At 40.9% G+C, this 23,257-nt stretch overlaps 1 protein-coding gene across 1 annotated transcript in view; it reads right to left on the reverse strand.

Annotated features, from left to right (window-relative positions):
• The window catches only part of NGEF (neuronal guanine nucleotide exchange factor), a 76,108-nt gene that overhangs the window by 26,424 nt on the left and 26,427 nt on the right, over nt 1-23,257 (reverse strand). The window contains exons 4-6 of the mRNA XM_083364469.1: nt 15,648-15,911; nt 14,529-14,671; nt 6,720-6,994 (exon numbers count right to left, since the gene is read on the reverse strand). Of these exons, the coding sequence (XP_083220595.1) occupies nt 6,720-6,994; nt 14,529-14,671; nt 15,648-15,911 (682 nt within the window). The remainder of the gene's footprint in view (nt 1-6,719; nt 6,995-14,528; nt 14,672-15,647; nt 15,912-23,257) is intronic.

Consider the following 23,257-nt stretch of genomic DNA (forward strand, 5'->3'; position numbering starts at 1 on the left):
ATCTGCGGCTCTTTCTCTGGCCACCTCAAGTCTGTCTTCCTGTCTGGGCACCTCTCCCCCTCACCGGCTGGGTGTTGCTCCCTCCCCCCCCATCCTACCTCACTCCCTCCTACCTGCCTCCTCTGCGTCTGGTTGGCAGGAGACTAATGAGCTGCACATGGTGCTGGGCTCCACCAGCCCTCGTGCACTTGCCTCCTACTGAGCAAGTGCTCAGCCAGGCCGGCGCCAAGGTGGTGGGGCCCGGACCTTTGTAATTTCCAGGAAAGTTGTGCGGGCTGGATTCAATCATGTGGCGGGCCGTTAATGGCCCGCGGGCCTTGTGTTTGACATGTCTGGTTTAGGAGCATTGCACAGCATCTTGTGCAAACCAAAACATTGGATTTTTTTTTTAAAAAAATTCACGCTTGACTATGGATAACTTCTTACATAATTGCATAGTTAAGAAACAATCTGTAGAACTTTTAATTTCAATGTTAGCAATATATATGCCTCTAAAAATATTCCAGTGAGGTAAAAGAAATCCATCACCTCCCTTGAAGTAAGGATTAAAACTAGGATAAAAAGTCAATATATGAGGCTAGAGTATGACAGGTATGTTCTTAAGTAGGATTTAATAAAATTTATTCAGATTTTCAGAAGAAGATTAAATATACCCTCCTAGCATAGCCTCCAGAGCAGAATACTGATAAGAAATTTAAATGTAATTGTCTAGAATTATTGCAAAAGTATTTTCACATGCTAGTAATTAAATTATAAATTCATGTAATTGTTAGATGTTTTTTTCAAACCATCTCCATTATAGTCACATTCTTGGTCATTTCCTCCTTGTCAACATGGTACAAGAACCTGAGTAATATTTCTTTTAGCTTGTCTTCCTATTTTTTGCATCCTTAAATTACTCTTGTTTAGCAGAAGGAACTCCTGGTGATTCATGTTTTTTTCCTGTACTTGATACTCAACAGATGTCTAGATAATTAAACCTATCCATCAGTGATATAGTCATTTTTATCATTATTTCATAATGTTTCTCTCCTTATTTATGTTGATTTAAAATAATTCAACCTAACAGTGTGCACTAATTGTCACTGGGAGTTAGCCTAATTTCAAGGTTTACTGAAAAGGTAAAGTCATAGCTGGTGATGACCTATAAAGCCCTAAATGGCATGGGTCCGGATTACTTACGGGAACACCTGCTGCCGGCATCAACTTCCCTTCGTCCAGTGCGCTCCCACAGAGAGGGCCTTCTCAGGGTGCCGTCGGTCAGAGTGTCAGCTGGCGGCCCCCAGGGGGAGGGCGTTCTCTGTGGGCGCGCCAGACCTTTGGAATCATTTACCGGTTGAGCTCCGGATGGCTCCTGACCTTCGCTCCTTCCGCCGTGACCTGAAAACTCACCTATTTGAACAATCTGGCCTGGTCTGATGGGTTTGGGGTACTTTAATCGTAATTTTAATTAATTTTCACTGCAATTGGGCTACTCTATTTAATTCTTAACTTTTGTATATTGTATTTTTTTATTGCATTTTATTGCCCTGTATACCGCACTGAGTCCTTCGGGAGAAGGGCGGTATAGAAATTAAATTAATAATAAATAATAATAGCTTCCTCATATACTTTGGTCTTATGCCCAACCTGTTTGGCAAGTCCCAAAAAAGCGAAAAATAAAATAAAATAAAATGCAGTTTTCAGAAAATATGTTAACAGGTGTTTGTCTAGTTATGTCTGATGCTGATAGATTAAACCCTGTCATCCCTAATTCCAAAGGAACATATTCGTTTTCTAAGCAATTTCCTCTTCCATGATTCAAAACACAATATACTTTCCAACTCTCTTCACTTGTGGACTCTTTTAGAATTAAATGAATTCAATAAGGGCTGACTTACTGGAAACAGTGCTACATGCAGGTGGGCCCAAGGATCACACTAGGCTGACTGAGGAATTCTGAGAGTTGAAGTCCATGAGTCATAAAAGAGCCGAGGTTGCCTACCCCTGCACTAGGCAAAGAAGAGTCAAGAAACATTAAAATGTGGATGCAAAAATGTTGTACATGTAGTCCTTGAGTTATAACAGTAATTGGGACCAGGATTGCCATCACTAATCAATGTAGTTGTAAAGGGCAACATCACATGACCACATCACTTAGTGATAGCAATCTCAGGCTGTCCTGGTTGGCGTCATAACTCAAGACTTTTTAAGTGGAAAGGGGTGCAAGTTACACAGGTATGGAACTTGGGGGTGAGGCAGGGATAACAATAGTGGGGAGAGGCCAGGGGAGTGTCTGAGAGGGCTGGGGCAGGCTATACAGAAGCCACAGGAGGCCAGGAGAGGGTCTGGGAAAGCTGGCATAAGTCATGAGTGAGAATCACAGGAGGCCAGGAAAGACCCAGCAGAAACAGGGGGGGGGAAACGGGAGTAATTTATTGGGGTGACCTGCAACTTTCCCTGTCAGCTTCCCCACTGAATTTGATTGTGAGAAGGGAGCAGGGAAAACCTGGAGATCACATGACCATGGCTATCTCCAACACTATAGTTGTGAGCCAGGCACACCAGCACCTGGACTGCAATCACACAACCTCAGGAATGCTATGATGTCTGGAACTTTGAGGACTGGTCCTGTATCTATTTTTTCAGCATCGCTGTGCCTTCAAACATTTCCTGAATGAATGGTCCTAAGCCAAGGACCATTTGCTTGAGGTGGGGTTCTTGATTCATTCAACTACCTCAAAGCAGATCTTTAAACCTACATTTACTTATTAAATCATTTACAGCAGTTTAAAAAAGACAAAATGGAGCTTTAATGAAGAAAAAACCTCTCACTCCATTTCTCACTTCCTGTCTCTCACTGCCAGTTTAAAAATAATGAAAAGTGAAAATATGTATTGCAAATCATTGATTACAGCTTGACTGGAACCAACATCTATCATGTATGTCTCCGTATTTGTAGAAATAAATTAAGACAACAGCAGAAAAAGTAACAACAAAAAGTAGGATTAAAGCAGGGCAAATATTGAAACCTCTGCAAATGTGCAGGTTCTTGTAAGCAGTCCGGGACAGTCTGGATCATAGGGAAAAGACAGTAATGGGATCTGATTGAGGGCAAGAAACAGAAAGTCCCCATCCTGCTTGTCCTGAATCACTGGCAGTTCCTGTTCAGATTCATAATTAAGGATAGTTAGGTGCTTCTTTCCAATGTGTATCTAAATGGTATTACAAACTACTATTTGTTCCTCCGTCTTTCTTGTAAAACAACAACAGCAAAGACTTTCCTGTAATGGTTAAGAGACCATCCTGGGCAAAGCAAACACAGATCTCCACCTATCATGCTTATAAGCAAGGCCCAGGGCCCTTCCCATAATTCCCAATCTAGCAAGCCTAGGAAACATCCAGAAGACAATTTAATTCCTTCTCACCGATATCCTCTGAGAAAGCTTTCACCACTACATTTTAGCTGCCACCGCAGTAAAGCTTCTTTACTGGTTCGTTTCTTATTCTTCCCTGAGTATATAATCACAGTTCTGTGCTCTGTGTTAAATTGTCTTCTTGACTCATTTCAGAATTGCCATAATCTCTCCTGTTTCTATTTGCAGATTATGTAGAGTTACTATTTAAAGAGAATAGGGTTCTTCAAATCCCAATCTTGGTGACTTTGTGGCACGTTTATGAGTTGTCTTTGCAATAACACAGATATGGTTTCCCATGCCTTTAAATGATGGACACTTAAAAGTACCATTGTCCCAGTCCAGTCATATCTTATCTGATGAAGACTGGAATAACACATATAATGGGCAATACTAATGAAAACAACATCCTTGTATTTTCTATACTATCTTTGTAGTTCTTACATGTATTACATACTCTTTTTACAAGATTTGATGTACCATTTTCTTTACCTGTATTAGTTCAACTTAATTTCAGAATGGCATACAATATTTTAACACTGTTTGAAAACAGAAAGAAACTCCAATAGGATAAACAATAACTGAGCATTAGGCTCAAGCTATGTAAATTAAATTATATTTTAGTTCAGACCTGGTTACAATCTGTGATTGTAAAAAAAAAAAAAGTAGCATGCTTCATTTTTTAATGAAAGCCAGTTTGCGCAGTGGCTTAAGTCACCAGAGTAAAAAGCAAGAGACCATGAGTTTTATTCCTAACTTAGACACCACTGGATGAATTTAGACCAGTCAATCTCTTTGAGGTCTAGGCAGAAAGGCAATAGCAAACACTTGCAAAAAATATTTGGGACTGACTCTTTTATGCAAGCACAACAAATGTTTTTTATATCTCCCAGATTTTGAACTTGAAATAGCTGAACATTGCTAACCAGAATATTACATTTAACGCAAAATATAAAGCCAAGAACAGACCTCAAAATTTCTGTTGCTAAGTAAGATATTTGTTAAGTGAATTTTGCCCCATTTTATGATCTTTGTTGCCACAGTTGTTAAGTGAATCACTGCAGGTGCTATTACACTAACACTGTTGTTAAGTGAATTTGGCTTCCCCATTGACTTTGCTTGCAGAAGGTCACAAAAAGTGATTACACAACCCTGGGACACTGCAACTGTCATAAGTATGAGTCAGTTGACAAGCATCTGAATTCTGATCACGTGACCATGGGATGCTGCAACGGTTGTAAATGTGAAAAACAAACATAACTCACTTTTTTCATTGTAACTTCAGTCACTAAATGAACTGTTGTAAGTCAAGGACTACCTGTACTGAAGCACAAAGCCAGCACTGACCAAAGGCTTCTCTTTATTCCTACAGCTCTTCAACTACCTGTAGAAGTTATTTAATCAGCATAACTCTGAAATGTTGTTGACTGATGTGTAGTGGATTTGAAGATTATGGCTGAAATTGATAATATGTCTGGCAGTAAGGTCCACTAAAATCAAGTGGAGTTAAAAAGCTCACTTATGGCTTATGGAAAGGAGGCTATCTGGGATTAATTTTATGGGCTGTGGGAAAGGAATAGTCAATAGTTAAACCTTACATATTATACATAAATCAGCAAGAGTATTTATTTATAACAGAAATCTTGGCTTCTGCAATAAATTAAAGCTATAACAAGTCTCTTCTCAATCATAACATAATTTGAAAAACTGCATAAGAGTGACCTAAATTCTATATCCAGAAATAATGAATAATTTTTCAACTTTTTTACAGGATAGAAATGTGCTGATATATATTAATCACGATGGTAGAGATTCTCAAGATGTGCAATTCAGAGCCCAATAATCATATTCCAAGACTGTGCAAGAAAATAAAAAGATCATGCTAAGGAAGAACAATGATTCATAAAATCCACTGTACAACAATCAATGATTTTAGAATATATTATATTATATTCAATGGTTTTCTAACATCGGTGTCCCTAATTTCTCTACTGCATTAGTCCCCAACCTTTGCGGCTTGACGGCCCAGCTTGCGGGGGGGGGGGGGAAGAAGAGAACTGGGTTGTGTGAATGGTGTGCCAGAGTGCACATGCATGCGAGTGAATGTGCATGTGCCCTGGCTCACCGCTCACATGGCCTGGTTACGAATAGGCCATGACGCGATAATGTGCCATGGATTCCTGCTCTACTGGAATCAACAATTCCTAAAGTGTTTGTTTTTTTATCCCGCCTTTGTTATTTTTATAAATCAGTCAATCATAATGTTGCTTTCTATCAATCTACTCAGGTTCTGATTGCTACATTTTTTTGGATTTCCTAAACCTTCTTTGCAAAATAGGAAAGTAATGCCAATGGATCAGCATTTTAGTAATAAGTTATATATTTTAGTTGAAAGATCAACAATATAACATTCAAGATTTTAAAATGCTTTGGGGAGAATGACCTTCAATGACATCTACTACTGAATTTTTTATTTATTTATTTTTATTTTTATTTATTTTTATTTTAATCCCATTTATATCCCGCCCTTCTCCGAAGACTCAGGGCGGCTTACAAGCTTAGCAGTAGCCTTCATTCTATGTATATGCCTGCTTATTAGGGCTTTCACACGCACACACCCCAAGCGGCATTATTACAAAGTCAGCTTATTGCCCCCAACAATCTGGGTCCTCATTTTACCTACCTCGGAAGGATGGAAGGCTAAGTCAACCTTGAGCCTGGTGGGACTCGAACCTGCACTAATTGCAGGCAGCTGGTGTTACTTAAGGAGGCATTAGCCCACTGCTCCACCAAGGCTCTGAATTTGTCAATCCATTCCAATAAGCCCTTCTTTTATTAGCATATTTTTCTCTTTTAAACAACCTGAGCCTAGATTATGACCTCTACACACTGATGTTACTTATTCACTAGCAGCTCACTCTTGATGGAACAGCTAGAGCCAAAGCTGAGTAGGATCAGAATGTTCTTCAGTTAAGCAAAAACTAAGATGAAATTAGTTCAAAATGACATAAAGCAGTAAACATCAGTGGCGTAGCGTGGGGGGTCCAGGGGGTGCCGGCCGCACCGGGCACAACATCTGGGGGGGTGCACGCTCGCGTTTCTTTAACTAATCTAGTGGAAGAGACTTGAGTGCTAAAATCCACGGGTTAGGGGGTGCAAATTACTTGCCTTGCCCCGGGTGCTGACAACCCACGCTACGCCACTGGTAAACATACAGTAATCTTAAATATTTGTAACTGGCATAAATCAGTCAACCAATAGTTATTTCCATGAAATATCAAGAGTGTTTCCCTTTTCTATCTCCTCCCCTTGAGTTGATATTACCTCTTGAAGCTTGATTTCATCTGGTTGGAGAATATTCAAAACACCGCTGCTTCTGATTTCTGGAAGATCTTGCCATAAATTGAACCTTGATGTGGAATTCCTGAGCAAGTTAATCTGGGGGACAGTTTTGTTTTCTAACACATTTGCAGTTTCAGTTTCTGTGGGCGACTCTTCAGTAGCTGCGTCTTCTTCGGTATCTGTCTGGGAGTCCTGCAGCCGCCTGGTTTCAATCTCATGACGTGTGGATTTATCTCGATATTCTTGATACAACAAACCTAGAAAGTCACAGAATGCATAATGTGTTACTTAATTAGCCCCATGTTGCATGTGAAATGAAAATGTTTCAGAATATTCCCTCCTGAGACAAATCCAGAATTGGAGCTAATCAGATTGTAGGCACCATATAAAAAAAAGGTAAAGGTAAAGGTTCCCCCGCACATGTGTGCTAGTCGTTTCCAACTCAAGGGGTCGGTGCTCATATCCGTTTCAAAGCCGAAGAGCCAGCGCTTGTCCGAGGACGTCTCCATGGTCATGTGGCCGGCATGACTAGATGCCAAAGGCGCACAGAACGCTGTTACCTTCCCACCGTAGTGGTCCCTATTTTTCTACTTGCATTTTTACGTGCTTTCGAACTGCTAGGTTGTCAGAAGCTGGGACGAGTAACAGGCGCTCACTCTGTTACGCGGCACTCAGGATTCGACCCGCCAAACTGCCGACCTTCTGATCGACAAGCTCAGCGTCCTAACCCACTGAGCCACCGCGTCCCTTACCATATAAAAAGACAATGCAATTTGAGATAATTGTAGGGTAGTGTACTACTGAGTACTTCTATGGACTCTTGAGTATGGGCTCATCCTTATGGCCTTATCAATTTGCTCTTCTCTGAGACTGGAGGAAAATGATACACTCATGGTCAGCCTTTAATATGTCTCAGCTACAAGACTGGGTACTGATTCTTAGGCAATTTAATGTGTGAGATAGTTTCAGAGCAGTGATTACAGGTTTCCTCTTTGTAAATTTCCGTTTTCCCTCTTCCTCCAACAATTTCACCAAGGCAAGAAAATCATTAACTGCTCTCTGAAATGTGTCTGCTTGGGGGTGGGTAAAGCCATCTTTAGCTGGGAGCAACAGATAAGCTTTTTTCTTTATTCTTCAAAAAAGAAAAAAAATAGATCCAGGAAACTAAAGAACTATCAGCCTGGGAAGATTCTGGGAAAAATAATTAAGCAACAACTCAGCGAACACTGCTAGAGGCAAACAAAGTCATAACCAAAAGCCAACATGGGTTTGTCAAAAACAGATCGTGCCAGACAAATCTTATTGCATTCTTTGACAAAGTGATAAAATTAGTGGACCAGAGGAATGCTGTGGATATAATTTACTTGGACTTCAGTAAGGCATTTGATAAAGTAGATCACAACCTACTACTTGATAAGATAGAAAAACGTGGGTTAGACAGCACAACCACCAGATGGAATCGTAACTGGTTGACCAACCGCCGTCAACATGTAGTCCCCAATGGAACTACATCTACATGTAGGGGGAGCCAAGATAGTGCAGAGGCAGCAAAGGCTATAAAGAGCTCCTACAAAAGTAAAAGTTCTCTTTTCTTTTCTTCTATTTTTATTTTAACTTTTTAACTCTTTGTAACCTTGTTTTTATCTACATGGAGGGAAATATGCAGTGGGGTACCCCAAGGCCCAATACTCTTCAACATCTTCATCAATTATCTGGATGAGGGAATAGATGGGGAACTCATCAAATCTGCAGACGACACCAAGCTGGCAGCAATAGCCAACACTCCAGAAGACAGGCTTAAGATACAGAAGGATCTTGACAGACATTGGGTGCTATCTAACAAAATGAAATTCAGTTGTGAGAAAAGTAAAGTTCTACATTTAGGCAAGAAAAACCAAATGCATAGGTATAGTAGGTGGTACCTAGTAATAACTGCAAGAAGGATCTTAGAGTCCTAGTAGACAATCACTTAAAAATGAGCTAGCAGTGTGCTGCAGCTGCCAAAAAAAGCCAACAGCATCCTAGCCTGCATTAACAGAGGGATAGAATCAAGATCACATGAAGTGTTAATACCACTTTATAATGTTTTGGTAAGGCCACACTTGGAATGCTTCATCCAGTTTTGGTCACCATGATATAAAAAAATTGTTGAGACTCTAAAAAGAGTGCAGAGAAGAGCAACAAAGATAATTAGGGGACTGGAGGCTAAAACATATAAAGAATGGTTGCTAGAATTGGGTATGTCTAATTTAATGAAGGGACGTGGTGGCTCAGTGGGTTAGGACGCTGAGCTTGTCAATCAGAAGGTCGGCAGTTTGGCGGGTCGAATCCCGAGTGCCGCGTAACAGAGTGAGCGCCTGTTACTCATCCCAGCTTCTGCCAACCTAGCGGTTTGAAAGCACGTAAAAATGCAAGTAGAAAAATAGGGACCACTACGGTGGGAAGGTAACGGTGTTCCATGCGCCTTTGGTGTCTAGTCATGCCGGCCACATGACCACGGAGACGTCCTCGGACAAGCGCTGGCTCTTTGGCTTTGAAACGGAGATGAGCACCGGCCCCTAGAGTTGGAAACGACTAGTACGAATGTGCAGGGGAACCTTTACCTTTACCTTTAATTTAATGAAAAGAAGAACCAGGGTGACATGATAGCTGTGTTCCAATATCTCAGGGGTATCAACAAAGAAGAGGGAATTAAGATATTCTCCAAAACACCTGAAGGCAGAACAAGAAGCAATGGATGGAAACTAATCAAGGAAGCAGCAGCATAGAACTAAAAAGAAATTTCCTGACAGAACAATTAATCAGTGGAATGGTTTATCTCCAGAGTTTGCGAATGCTCCAACACTGGAGGTTTTTAAGAAGGGATTGGACAGCCATTTGTCTGAAATGGTATAGTTTCCTGCCTGAGCAGGGGGGTAGATTAGAAGACCTCTAAGGTCCCTTCCAACTCTCTTATTCATCTGGATTTGTTTTTTCTGCCATCTCTTTTCCTTTGGTTTGTGTTGTTTTTGTTTCTTAACTGCTCCTTGTTTTTAACTGTTTTTAACAATTTGTAGACTGGCCAGGGCCATTGGCAGTCAGGTGGCATGTTGTTGTTGTTAGCTGCGAAGTCGTGTCCGACCCATTGCGACCCTATGGACAACGTTCTTCCAGGCCTTCCTGTCCTCTACCATCTTCTGGAGTCCATTTAAGCTCACGCCTACTGCTTCAGTGACTCCATCCAGCCACCTCATTCTCTGTCGTCCCCTTCTTCTATTGCCCTCAATCTTTCCCAGCATTAGGCTCTTCTCCACTGAGTCCTTCCTTCTCATTAGGTGGCCAAATTATTTGAGTTTTAGCTTCAGGATCTGGCCTTCTAAAGAGCAGTCAGGATTGATCTCCTCTAGGACTGACCGGTTTGATCACCTTGCAGTCCAAGGGACTCGCAGGAGTCTTCTCCAGCACCAGAGTTCAAAGGCCTCAATTCTTTGGCGCTCAGCTTTTTTTATGGTCCAGCTTTCACTGCCATATATTGCAACTGGGAAGACCATAGCCTTGACTATAGCCTTGACTATACAGGTGGCATATAAATCTAATAAACTGTTATTATATACACAATGTGAAATTACAGCTGCCACTTCTTTGGTTGGTGTTGGTCTTCACACACATTGAGTTCTTCTCAAGAACCTTGGATATCATAATATATTAGTTTGTATATGTGCAAATCCAAGCAGTGTGGCTTTTTGTAATCGACAGAGAGAAATTTTGTCAATTTGCAAATTTTTTAAGTGCCATCCAAAATTTTTGGTATGGCATCCAGTGTGGTGATAACCACTGGAACCTCTACAGCCAATTTATGCCATAATCTTTCAACTTCCATTTTCCCGATCTTAATACTTTGTGATCTTGTCCAGTTCTTAATTTCTATTGTACTATCCCTTGGTATTGCCACATTGATTACCTGCACTTTCTGATTTTCAACCACAGTTAAATCTGGTGTGTTACGAGCCAAGAGTTTATCGGTTTGTATTCAGAAATCACATGATATTTTAACTTGCTCAGTTTGGGCTACTTTTTCAACTCTATGTTGCCACCAGTTTTTCTTTATTGACACATGATAATTTTTACAGACGTTCCAGTGAATCATTTTGGGGACTGTGTTTGTTATGTTGTTATTTATAATCAGTTTGTGAGATCTTCTGCTTCTTTGGACAATCTGCACTTTGAATTTGGCTTTGATTCAATTATTTTGAATAACTTGCTCTTGAACAGCCAAAATCAAGTCTTCCGTTTCTTCTTTCTTAATGTTCCACTTACTAGGTGTTATCTTTATCCACTTTCCCCTCAATCTTTTGCAGAAATTGACTGTGTAATGCTTTTCCTTGCCAGCATTCTGTTCTTTGTTATATTATTTCAATATTCATCTTTTGTTTTTTTACATAATCAGCCAATGCATGCTGTTCTTCTTTAACTGTATGTTTGACTTGAAGTAAATCTTTGCCTCCATTTCTGCAAGGCAGGTATAATCTATCACTATTACTACGAAGTTGTAATGCATAGTAAGTTTTCTTGTTTTTTGATCCAAACTGTCCAGTTAATAATTCCAGCAGTGTGTCACATCACAGACATGACCAAGGTATTGATGGCTATTGAAAAGACTGTGTTGTAGACTGGAGACAGATGATGTTGTATCCACCCCACTCTGCTGAGATGGGCTGTTCAATTTTGACATTGATGGCCTCTTTGAGTCCTTTCAACACAGTCCTTTCAACAGTTCCAAGAAGGCTCCACACTCATTTGCACTACTCAGGTGACTCTGACACACAGATAAACCTCCAGGTGGCCTCAACGCCTCTCTAAAAGAATGCAAATGACCAGCTGTCTGCAAGGAGTATGCATCCTTCCATTCCCCAGTATCTAGTCAGAGCTGAAGAAGCTTCTTGGATGAGAAGCGAAACGTCTTCAAAGAAAAGTAAGAAAGCCCCATTGCCTTGTGAAAAAACATCTTTGGGACAACTATGATCTGGATGACTGAGAATCTCCATAAATGGTCTGGAATTAATATCCTGTTACCATGCTTTATTGAATAAAACATGGTTGGGTTTGCAAGAAACACAGAGAGAAAAGGAATAAAAATTACAGCTTGAAATATTATATGAACCCCATTTCAGTATGTGCATGAGTGAAAGACAGCAGATAAAACAGAAATAAGCTTATAACATTTGATTTGAGGAATGGAATTTGGTGCACTATTTTCTATTAGGTATTTTGAATTAGGATTAGAATATCTCCAAACAGTCCTCCTCTCTCTTCACATTCAAAGGATTTGTAACAGTAACCAAGCAATACACACTAACATCCAAAACTACTTTACTTCTGTTTGATTTCCAATAAAATTACAATTTTATTCTTTGTAATTAAATCTCTAATTGCGCCATTCTTACTTTTACATAAAAGAAAACTTATTTTCCTGGCACAGAATAGGACTAGGAATGAGACTTCCACTCTCCATAAAGTGGTTAATGGAATTATGTAAATAATGTAATAGGAAAAACACAACAGTATTTTGTTCCCATCAAATTCACATGTAATCTGACCTAGAATTACACAATCACATGGCTCTGAAGAAAAATTATATACAGTAGTGAATATGTTTTAAGATCCCACAATTCCAAAGGTATAAAGAAATTCATTAATATTATTTGTTTTTCTGCTTATAAGAGGAAAATATGAAAAAAGTGCAACAAAATCACTACATTGAAAAGCCAAAATGAAACATTACTATTTAAATAAGCCAAAACTACATAAAAATCTATCGCAGGCAATCCATACAGATTTTACTGCATGCCTTCAAATTTAAGCTATAATATTTATTTATTTATTTATTTAATTAGATTTGTATACCGCCGTTTCCCGAAGGACTCAGGGCGGTTTACAGGGTAATTAAAACAAGAAATACAAAAGTTAAAAAGATTAAAAAAATTAATAGAGGACTAGTCTTGTGTATGTTATGAAATACAGCAGAAATATCAGAATCCCTTCACAATTAACATCAAAGATCACTGAAAACATCAAATGCAAATAAAACATGCATCATGGTCATCGATTATCATTTTTCTTAGAAATTGCAGAAATTATGTCCCTCACAAACAAATCAGAATGTCAGTTACAAAAGTCTAAATGCACTCATTTTGAAGTCATTTGAATTTTGTGCTAGGTTTTTGTGAAGTTCCTTCCATTTTAAAGTTTAGCAATGCTTAAATAATTTTTTTTTATTTTATAGTGTTGAATTAACATTGTATATTTAAATACATATTTTAACAAGGCTTTATATTTTATTTGAAGTTGTAAGCATTCATTCAGAAGTTACTGTACTTGTATGGTTCAATGCATAGCACTAATACTGTACATACAACATAACTATATTTAGAAACATGCATAGTTTGTCACGGGAAAGTCACCATAAAAATGGTTTTCTTTCCAACTATACTTTCTTTCAAAGTATATGCCGCAATCACTTTGTTTTTGGAACACTAGTCAAAGTGAGATTAAAATAGCAGCAGGAGAACTGTATCCTGGAGACCATGGTAGCTTCCCACACGTAACTGAGAAAGAGAAATTGCTTTTAGACATCTTATGATATGGAGTGAAACATAATGTCCCTTGAACTACATTGTAAAAAAAACGTATTTTCAATACTTGCTGAAAATCGACTCAATGATTCAGATTTTGCTTAGCACTAAAGTGGGCACTGAATAGTGAAAGATGGGAGATAGGAAAATTATTTTGTGCTTGAAGGTGAAGTTAGATATGAAGTTAATATACTTTGGTGTAAAGGGAAGCATATATTTAAAGTGTTTTATATTATTATCGATGTGTTTCTGCTGCATATTAATAATACAAATTAATTATCTTCAGCCATTCAAAATTTAATTCTGGGCTTCTTTTCTCTGCATGTGTTCTGCTCCAAAACAGTCATTCAGCATCAGCTTCCCCTCATCCCCATATAAGAAGGCATCCAAACTTTTAAATGCACAAATTTGTGACAGCACAAAACTGGAACAATTCAAAGCGTGTGTGGGTGTGGGGGGGAGGGAGAGCTGCAGGGACAGGGGTCAAAAAAGGCAAGATGGCAGCTGCAATCATGCAATCCTAGCCCCACCCCTTTTTTGTGGTGGCCAGCGACTCGACTTTTTTGGAACCCTTCCCTTATTAAGCTTGTAAGCCGCCCTGAGTCTTCGGAGAAGGGCGGGATATAAATGGAATTAAAATAAAAAAATAAATAAATAAAATTAGTTTTGGATATAAATTAACATTGTAGTGTATGCAGGTTTTGCGTCCAACAAACACTGCACGACTTCCCTAGATGCCACATGCTCAATCTAAACAAGCAAGCAAATAAATAGAAGCCCTCCCCGGTGGACACCCTTGGAACCAAACGTTATCCATGGCTACTTCGTCGTTCTCAACGGTATTTTCCCTTAAACCGCTTTTCTCAAACCGGACAAGCAGGGAGGTCTCTAAACGCGCCTGCCCGCTCCGACCCAGCTCGCAGCCCTCAGGACTGCATCGGAAGAGTCCCCTTAATAATAATTTAATTTAATGTAATAATTTGATTTGTATACCGCCCTTCTCCCGAAGGACTCAGGGCGGTGAACAGGGCAATACACAATAAAAAATCGAATACAAAAATTCAAAAGCCATTAAACATCATGCCCATAAAACCAATCCATATTAAAGTCAAAACTAGTTATAAAAACCCAACCCCATCCCGTCAGACCAGGCCAGCTTGTTCGAAGAAAAATGTTTTACCTATTTGCTCAATGAAGTTCTTCCAAGAGTCTGCGGTCATGGGGTGAATCATCTGCAGAGCTTCGGGGAAAGCAGCCGGGCAGTCAGTCTGCTCGGGGGTCTCTTCCGGAAAAGAAGTTGGCCCCGCCATGGAAGGGGATTCGCTTCGGTAGACAGAGAGAGAGAGAGAGAGAGAGAGGGAGGGGAGGGTGAGCAAGGCCGTTTGAACGTCAGGACCTTCTTTCCAGCCCTTCCCAGCCTTTGCCCGGATCCCCCCGCTTTCCCACGGCAGGGACTCATTTAATTTCATTTAATAATTTGATTTCTCTACCGCCCTTCTCCCGAAGGACTCAGGGCGGCGAACAGGGCAAATACACAATAAAAAAAATAGAATACAAAAATTAAAAAAAAAAGCCATGAAACATTATGCCCTTAAAATTCATACACGTGACAATGAAAAACTATTTTATAAAAACTAGCCGCGCTGTAAGTCCTTACGGAATTTAGAGCAAATCAGAGTGAGCGAAGCGGCGCTTCAGCCATTCCCCTCCCGGCTGCCCTTCCTTGACTCTCTACCTGTGAAGAGGCTTAACTAGAAGTCCCCGGGGCGGGAGGAGGACTCGGGGATTCGTTGGCGGAGGAAACAAGCGCGTTAGGCGCTCGGGCCGAGCGAAAAAGGAGGGAAGGTAGCCAAGCGGGGGCGAGGCTCCGTCGACGGCGGACTTTTAACTCTTGCGCGCCCTTTTGGGGGGCTTTAGCGAGAGAAGCGGGGGTCGGGGAGAGCCGAAAGGAGGAGAGCCGGAGTCGGCCAGCTGGCTCGGGGCTGCAGAGCCTCCCCTTTTCCCGGCGGGAGTCAGCCGGGGCCGAAAGCTAACGGAACTTCGGCCGCTTCTCCCGGCAAAGGCGCAGCGGCCGGAGTTGGCGCTCCTGAGGGGAAGCAGCGAGCTGGAAGGGGCGCCCCCGCGGAGGACGCGCGAACTCGTCCCCGCAGGGGTCTTCAAACTTGGCCCTTTTATGACTTGTGGACTTCAACTCCCAGAATTCCTCAGCCAGCAAAGCTGGCTGAGGAATTCTGGGAGTTGAAGTCCACAAGTCATAAAAGGGCCAAGTTTGAAGACCCCTGTAAATTTAATCCCTCACCTGTCAGCCGGGCGGGCTGCGGCCGCGCTCTCGGCGGATCCTTCGTGGTCCAAGGCGCAGGCGGCGCTGAGCGCGGCAGCCAGCAGCTCCATGCCAGGCGGTGAGGAGGGCAGCGGCAGCAGGAGCGATTCCGGCAGCGGGCGGCGGTCGCTGCTGCTGCTGCTGCTGCTGCTGCTGCCGCCGCCGCCGAACGATTCCGCAGCAGACGCGGGACCGGGGAAGTCCGGGCGGTTGCCACGGTAACCGGGGTAGGAAGGGAGCAGCCTGCGCAGGAGGGGAAAAATGGGGGGCGGAGGGAGAGAGAGAGAGAGAGAGAGATCGGTGGAGGGAGAAAAGAGGCAGCCGCCGCCCCCTCACACTTTTCCTCGGCTTGTACTTGTACAGCTCCCAGGCACCCACTTCTTCCGCCGAAGTGGAAGTTGGAACTCTTTCCCGGAATAGCTAGCTGCTTTTCGAAACAATCGGGAGAGATCCAAAGGTCTCCTCAGAGGTTGCTCGCGGGTTAGCTCGTCGGAGAGCTTTCTCAGCCCCGCCAGTTTTCCTCCCCGAACTGAATTGATGTTTATTTTCAATACAATAAAAATATCGGAAGCAAATTGCTAGCTTCCTCCAACATTATGGTACTGTATTGTCATTTCCCAGCATGAATCCATCCCCAGCTACTTTCAAAGTACAGAATGCATTTATCTATAAAGAATGGGCCATAATGGTTTGGGATTCCTTATCGTTGTTGGCATCACATCGTGGGAAAACATGGAATCAAAATAGATTTGTCTATTTTACATGGAATCCAGCATGGAAAGAACCACAAGAATCCAAAAGCTCATTAAATCTGGAGCGGTCAGAGGACAAAAAGTGAATCCAAGACATCAGTTCTAACAGATTTGCTCAGGTTTTTTTTTAATGAACCACTTGAACCTATTGTCAAACTACAGATAACATCTGATCATCCACGTGCAGAACTAGCACAAAACCCTGAATCTGATGCCACAGATCCTGACAATTTTATAGGACTGGGATTCACCAAAACAACTACAAATCATAACCAATGCCCCATTTGCACCTAGCCATGGCACAATCATGCAATGGTAAGACTTATTTTTTCTCTTATCCCATCTTTCTAGGCAATAAGTAAGACACAGCTTAAGTCATCTATAGTTGTACCTTGCACCCTCAAAGTGTACAAAATGTTAGCTTTGTGACTAGGAACTAGCCAACAGAGATAGGAGATCAAAGTAAGAATTAGCAAGAAGGACAGCCAATGTAACAGGGATGAGAGATAGTAGGGGAATATTCATCCACCTTGAAAGGACCTCAGAGTCCTTTCAAGTCCAGCCTCCTTAATTCACTACAGAATGTTGGCTTTTCAACCTTTCTTTGAAGATGCCCACTGGAAAAGAACATGCTACTATGCACTTTATGGGGCAAATGCTCAGAGTTGCCTTGAGCTGTGAGATGGACAGCACATAAATTTAACAATATGCCATTCCACTGGTTGAGGACATTCCAAATCTATTTCCTTATGGTTTCAAATCATTGGTTCTGGTCTGGTCCTTCAGAATGACAAAGAATAAGAATAAGAAAAAGACTTCTGTCTGCTCTAGTCAAAAACACTTTGGATAGCTAAAGATTGCAACTTAGATAGACTAAATGTACCCAGTTCATTTAACTATTCCTCCTAGGACTTAATTTCCAGTCCTCTGATCTTAGTAGGCATCCTCTGAACTTGTTCCTAGACCTAGTCCATCATAGACTGCAGTGCCAGAACTGGACCTGGAACTGAAAGTAGTGCTTGGCAAACAAAGCAAAGCAGTACTTGCCAAAATAGCTTTTGCTATATTCTGTCAAGAATAAAAGAGCTAATAAAATAAAAAAGTTGCATACGCCAACCCATCTTTCTGATATTGTTCATTCTTCCTCAAAAATGCGCAGGAAAATGCTGGAAGATGCGTACAGATAATCGTCAACTTACAACCATTCATTTACTGACCATTCTAAGTTACAATGGCACTGAAAAATGTGACAATTGGCCACTGGTATGTATTTATTTTATTTATATTTCATATTTCTTACCTGCCCATCTCCCTTGGGGAAAGGCTATTTGTGGGGGCTGCAGTGTCCCAGGGTCATGTGATATCCTTTTGTAACCTTTTGACAAGCAAAAAAAATGGGGAAGCCAGATTCACTTAAGCATATTACTAACTTAACTGCAGTGACTCACTTAACAACTCCGGCAACAAAGGTCATAAAATGGGGCAAAGCTCACTTAACAATTGCCTTAGCAATGGAAATTTTGGACTCAAATTGTGTTTGTAAGTCGAGGACTACCTGCACTACTTCTATAAATCTAGAAGTTTTCTTTCCCTGCTGTGAAACTGACTAAAAGGGATAAAACTCGGATTTGCTAGAAGTTTATAAAATGAATACAGAATGAGTATTCACAGGTGAAATTCACTAGTAAATGGAAATTTATTTGGGAATTTAAGTGGACTTGACAGAATAATTTGTTCTGGAAAGAAGGGAAGTCAAACTCACAGCCAGCCAAGCTGTTTGCAGCAGGAATGCACTTCTGAACCAACATAATTAATTTTAAAATATTGTTTCTGTGCAGATCTACATGCTGCAGACAAATGATATTGTGAAAAAAAGGTAACATAGCAATTAGAGCCTATTACTGCACTGCTGTAGAATGTATAGAAAGAAGGTGGTGGGGGGGGGGAAAGAGAGATTTTTCTCAATGGCTGGATTTACACAATATGTTTAGTTTGAAAACTTTTAACCTTACTGTAGTTATTTGTGGCTCACCATTTTGTGCAACCAGACCAATTTAGCTTATTATTCAATGTATTGTGCAAATACAGAAAATAGATTATTTTCATAACCAAATCAAATATGTTCTATCCTTAACCAAAGTAAATATGTTGTGCAAAATCAACTTTATATGTTCTAGTACCTTGTGCTCACATTTCAAACATGAAAAATACTCTACTATATTCAATATTGTGTATTTCCTGGGCAGCAATTTGGTTTATAAAATACAAGCTGATGCCTGAAACACAAAAGGTGTTTCAGCACCAATCATGCAGAATTGTCTGATGGTAACTTTTATGGAGATGAATGACACATAAGCTGAAATGTGCTTTGTTGAACAAGGTCTAGGATCTAGGTCAGACATGTCAAACACAAGGCCCGGGGGCCGGATCCAGCCCGCGAAGCGGTTTCATGCGGCCCACGAAGCCATCCTGGAAACAGTGAGGGAACGGCCCCCACTGCCTTGGACCTGGCCCAGAGACCCTCCTCCTGCCAGAGACCCTCAGATCTGTCCCACTCCTGGCCAGGCCCCCATAGGCACCCTTGATGCGAACGATGTAGAGCTGGCCACGCCCACCCAGTAGGCCATATGCACTCTAGCCACACCCACTCAGTAGGCCACGCCCACCCTGGCCATACCCACCCGGCCCCCTGAGGGCAACCGCAATGCTGATGCAGCTCTCAATGAAATTGAGTTTGACACCCCTGATCTAGGTGATCTGGGCAATAGCATCAGTGGCGTAGCGTGGGGGGTGCAGGGGGGGCCAGCTGCACCGGGTGCAACATCTGGGGGGGCGCGCTTGCACTCACAGCTCTCTGCCCCTGCCTGGCTCACTCACTCTCTCTCACTGCAGTGCTGGCTGTGCGAATCTGATCCGAGCCGCCGGGTCGCCACCCACTGTGGAGGGGGGGGTGCCAGGCATGCGGTGCGGTGCGGAGAGAGAGCGAGGGACTATCTGGGGGAGGGACAGTGCAGAGGCCGCCCAGTGCAGCGCTGAGCGTGGGAGAGAACCACACCAGACCAGACCAGGCACGGGTTAGGGGGCGCAAATTACTTGCCTTGCCCCGGGTGCTGACAACCCACGCTACGCCACTGAATAGCATACATCTGTCTTTGTATGAGTTTACCATCCACTGTGCATATGCTTATTGTTCTCTTCAACTGTGCACTAAAGCAGGGGTGTCAAACTGCCGGCCCGTGGGCTGGACGTGTCACAATGAAACTGCACCCACCCTATTGCTGGCAAAGGGGGAAAAGCTCTGATGTCACGTGACGTCACGAGTTTGACATGTCTGCACTAAACAATGCTTAATGGTTACTTATTATATTTTTATACTGCTCAATAATAGGAATTCTTTAATGCATAGCGTCATTACTCTATTATTCCAAATATAATTTTAACAAATAGTTTTACATTTTCTACAATGTAGAGAATTATTCAGTATTTCCTGTAGTTATTTTTTTTTACCCAAATACTAGTTCTGATCCTACTTAATTTTCAGGATCACCCAGCTGTGCTAAATAGAGTCAGTTAGTTGGAAGAAAACTAAGCTGCATATTCTGTAACACCTCTAATCAATCTCAAAATATTTTATCAGAGAACCCGGTTTAACTTATTTGATAACCAATTTCACCATGCTATTAGAATTTTCCCCACATATACTTCCTACAAGTGTCACAATTTTGCAACACATTGAATTTGGCAGTAAACAAAAATTAAACAAAAATAGAATAGAATTAGAATTAGAATTAGAATAGAAAAGAATAGAATAGAATAGAATAGAATAGAATAGAATAGAATAGAATAGAATAGAATAGAATAGAATAGAATAGAATAGAATAGAATAGAATAGAATAGAATAGAATAGAATAGAATAGAATAGAATAGAATAGAATAGAACCTTGCAGGTCTTCTAGTCCAGCCCCCTGCTCAAGCAGGAGAACTTATACGACAAGTAATTGTCTAGCCCAGGGGTAGGCAACCTTGGCTCTTTTATGACTTGTGGACTCAACTCCCAGAATTCCATGCTGGCTCAGGAATTCTGGGAGTTGAAGTCCACGAGTCATAAAATAGCCAAGGGTGCCTATCCCTGGTGTAGCCTCTTCTTAAAAATCTCCCGTGATGGAACGCCTACAATTTCTGAAGGCAAGCTGTTCCACTGGATAATTGTCCTCCGTCAGGAAGTTTCTCCTTAATTCCAGGTTGCTTCTCTCTTTGATCAGTTTCCAACCATTGTTTCTTGTCCTGCCCTCTGGTGCTTTGGAGAATAATGTGGCCCCCCTCTTCTTTGTGGCAGCCCCTCAAATACTGGAATACTGCTATCATGTATTTCTTCTTTTCTTTAGTCTAGCCCAGGGGTCAGCAACCTGAAACAGTGAAAGAGCCACTCGGAACCGGTTCCCTCACAAAAGGAAAAACTGGGAGCCGCAAAAAAATGTGTGCACATGCGCATACATGCGTTTGACTGAAGAGTGGAGCCAAGGAGAGATAGGCACCTACCCTGCATATTTGAATTGATTGGTTGAACTTTTTTAGTCCCACTTTTTTTTTGGACTGCACATGGCAGAGGACTGGGAGCCGTAGGAGCCGCGGGTTGCAGACCTGTGGTATAGCCAAACCCAAGTCCTGCAGCTGTTCTTCGTATGGTTTAGACTCCAGGCCTTTGATCATCTTAGTTGGTCTTCTCTGAATTTTTTCCAAACTCTCAACATCTTTTTGGTGATATGGTGACCAAAATTGGCTGCAGGTGTGGTCTTACTAGGATTTTATAAAGCAGTACTAATACTTTGCGTGATCTTGATTCTATACCTCTGTTTATACAACCCAGGATTGTATTAGCTTTTTTTGTTGCTGCTACATACTGCTGGCTCATAGTCAAGCAATCATCCACTAGACTCCTAGGGTTCCTCTCACAGTTACTGTTTTTGAGGCAGGTCTTGCCTAATTTGTATTTGTACCTTTGATTTTTCCTGCCTAAATGTTAAACTTTGCTTTTCTCCACATTTAAACTTATTTTGTTGGATAGGGCCCTTTTTGGATCCTGAGTTTGTGTTCCACGGTGTTGGCTACTCCTGCCAGTTTAGTGTTATCTGCAAATTTGATGAATTCCCCTTCTATTCCCTCATCTAAGTCATTTATGAAGATATTGAAGAGTACTGGGCCTAAGACGGAACCTTATGGAACCCCACTGTGCAGGAGACCTTTAGTAAATAGAATGAAAGAGAAAATGAATTTAGAGGGAAGATAGCAGAAATATTCATCATAGCTTAAGCCTTTTACTATCTTACTGAACAGGTTATTACAATACAAATATTGGTGATACCTCATCCATGAATAGACAATCTTGCCTGCAGATAATTAAACCACAGGCAGGAACAAAATGGAAGCTTTGAGGAATGATCCACAAAGCAATGGTCAGGAAGTTGGGAATACATCTTTCATTAGTAACACTGTCTTCTGAGTCTTTCCTCTAAATTGAACTGGAACATCCAGATATAAACTACATATTATTACTGGGATTTTAGAATTCTAGTAATTACTCCCATCTTCTTAAATCTGCTTCCATAGATTTATCAGTTCTGTAGAGATAGTTCCCCTAGAAAAGAGTGGATGCAGATGCATTAACATTTCAAATCCTTCTGGAATTGGATTTAGGTAAAAGAGAGATGGAGATGACATCTCCTTTTGCCAATAGAACTTTAGAGAACATAGGAGTGGAGTTGTGGAATTATACAGCTAACCCTTTCCAGTACTGAAGCATATCATGGCTGCACATATATTATTGTGACAGAAACATGTTATACCATGTGTTCCTTTAGTCAACACATATACTGATACATACATACATATATCCTTGTATGAGAGAGAATTCTGATTTGGCCAACTTCTTCCACAACATGTGGAATTCTTGATAAATATTAATGTTTATAGACAAACTATTTCATCATGCTATCTAAACATATTAGAATAATTTCTGCCTGAGTTTATAGTTATATGTGATTATTGCATACATATTTGGAGTTGAGATAGATTCTATGCCCTTCTCTTCTTCAGAGAGTTGGGAGAAAGGGTGAACCACTTTAATATCCATTTTGCTTCAGAGATATTTTTCAAGCATCGCTTTCCTTTTGTGGATTTATTTTTCAAATAGACGCTTATAATTCTTCTTCCATGACTATTTAAATTACCGTAGGTTGAAGGGTTTAAATATGTTCCATGTTAGAAATTTTACATTAAAATTATTCTATTACACTTCATTTGGCACAAACCTGAGTTAAACAGGTGCAGTATAAAATTGAATTGAAACCATTTTATACATACATTTGTGAGAGAATGCATAATGTGAAAAGTCTTTTTTTCTTAAAAATTCTGGCAATGCATAAAAGGATTTCAGAGAGAAGAGCGAGATGATATCACTAGTTTGGCATTTGGTTAACTAATGCTGTAATCATATTTCTTACAGATGAAAATAATGGTATGTCTATTTGGAAAAAAATTAAATGAAGTTGCAAAATATAATTTCTGAATATGGTTCTATGTTTTACAACTCAACAATTAAACTTGCTTGCATTGTTTTACATAAAATTCATTTGGAGAAAAGGGGATATTCCTATTCAAACAATGGTCAGCTTCTTTAGCTATATAATACTTGAAAAACCTGAAATTTTAGCCAGACCTGTTAATCAAGCTATAATACAGGTCTAGCTCTAAATTCATGTCCAGAGGTTGCTCATCTAAGAAGCTGCTGGCATGGAAGTGATGTCGCAGGAAGAGATCAATAATGAGTGTGCTCCATTT

This window comes from Vipera ursinii, assembly GCF_947247035.1.
Source record: "Vipera ursinii genome assembly, chromosome: 5".
Classification (NCBI taxonomy): Eukaryota; Metazoa; Chordata; class Lepidosauria; order Squamata; family Viperidae; genus Vipera; species Vipera ursinii.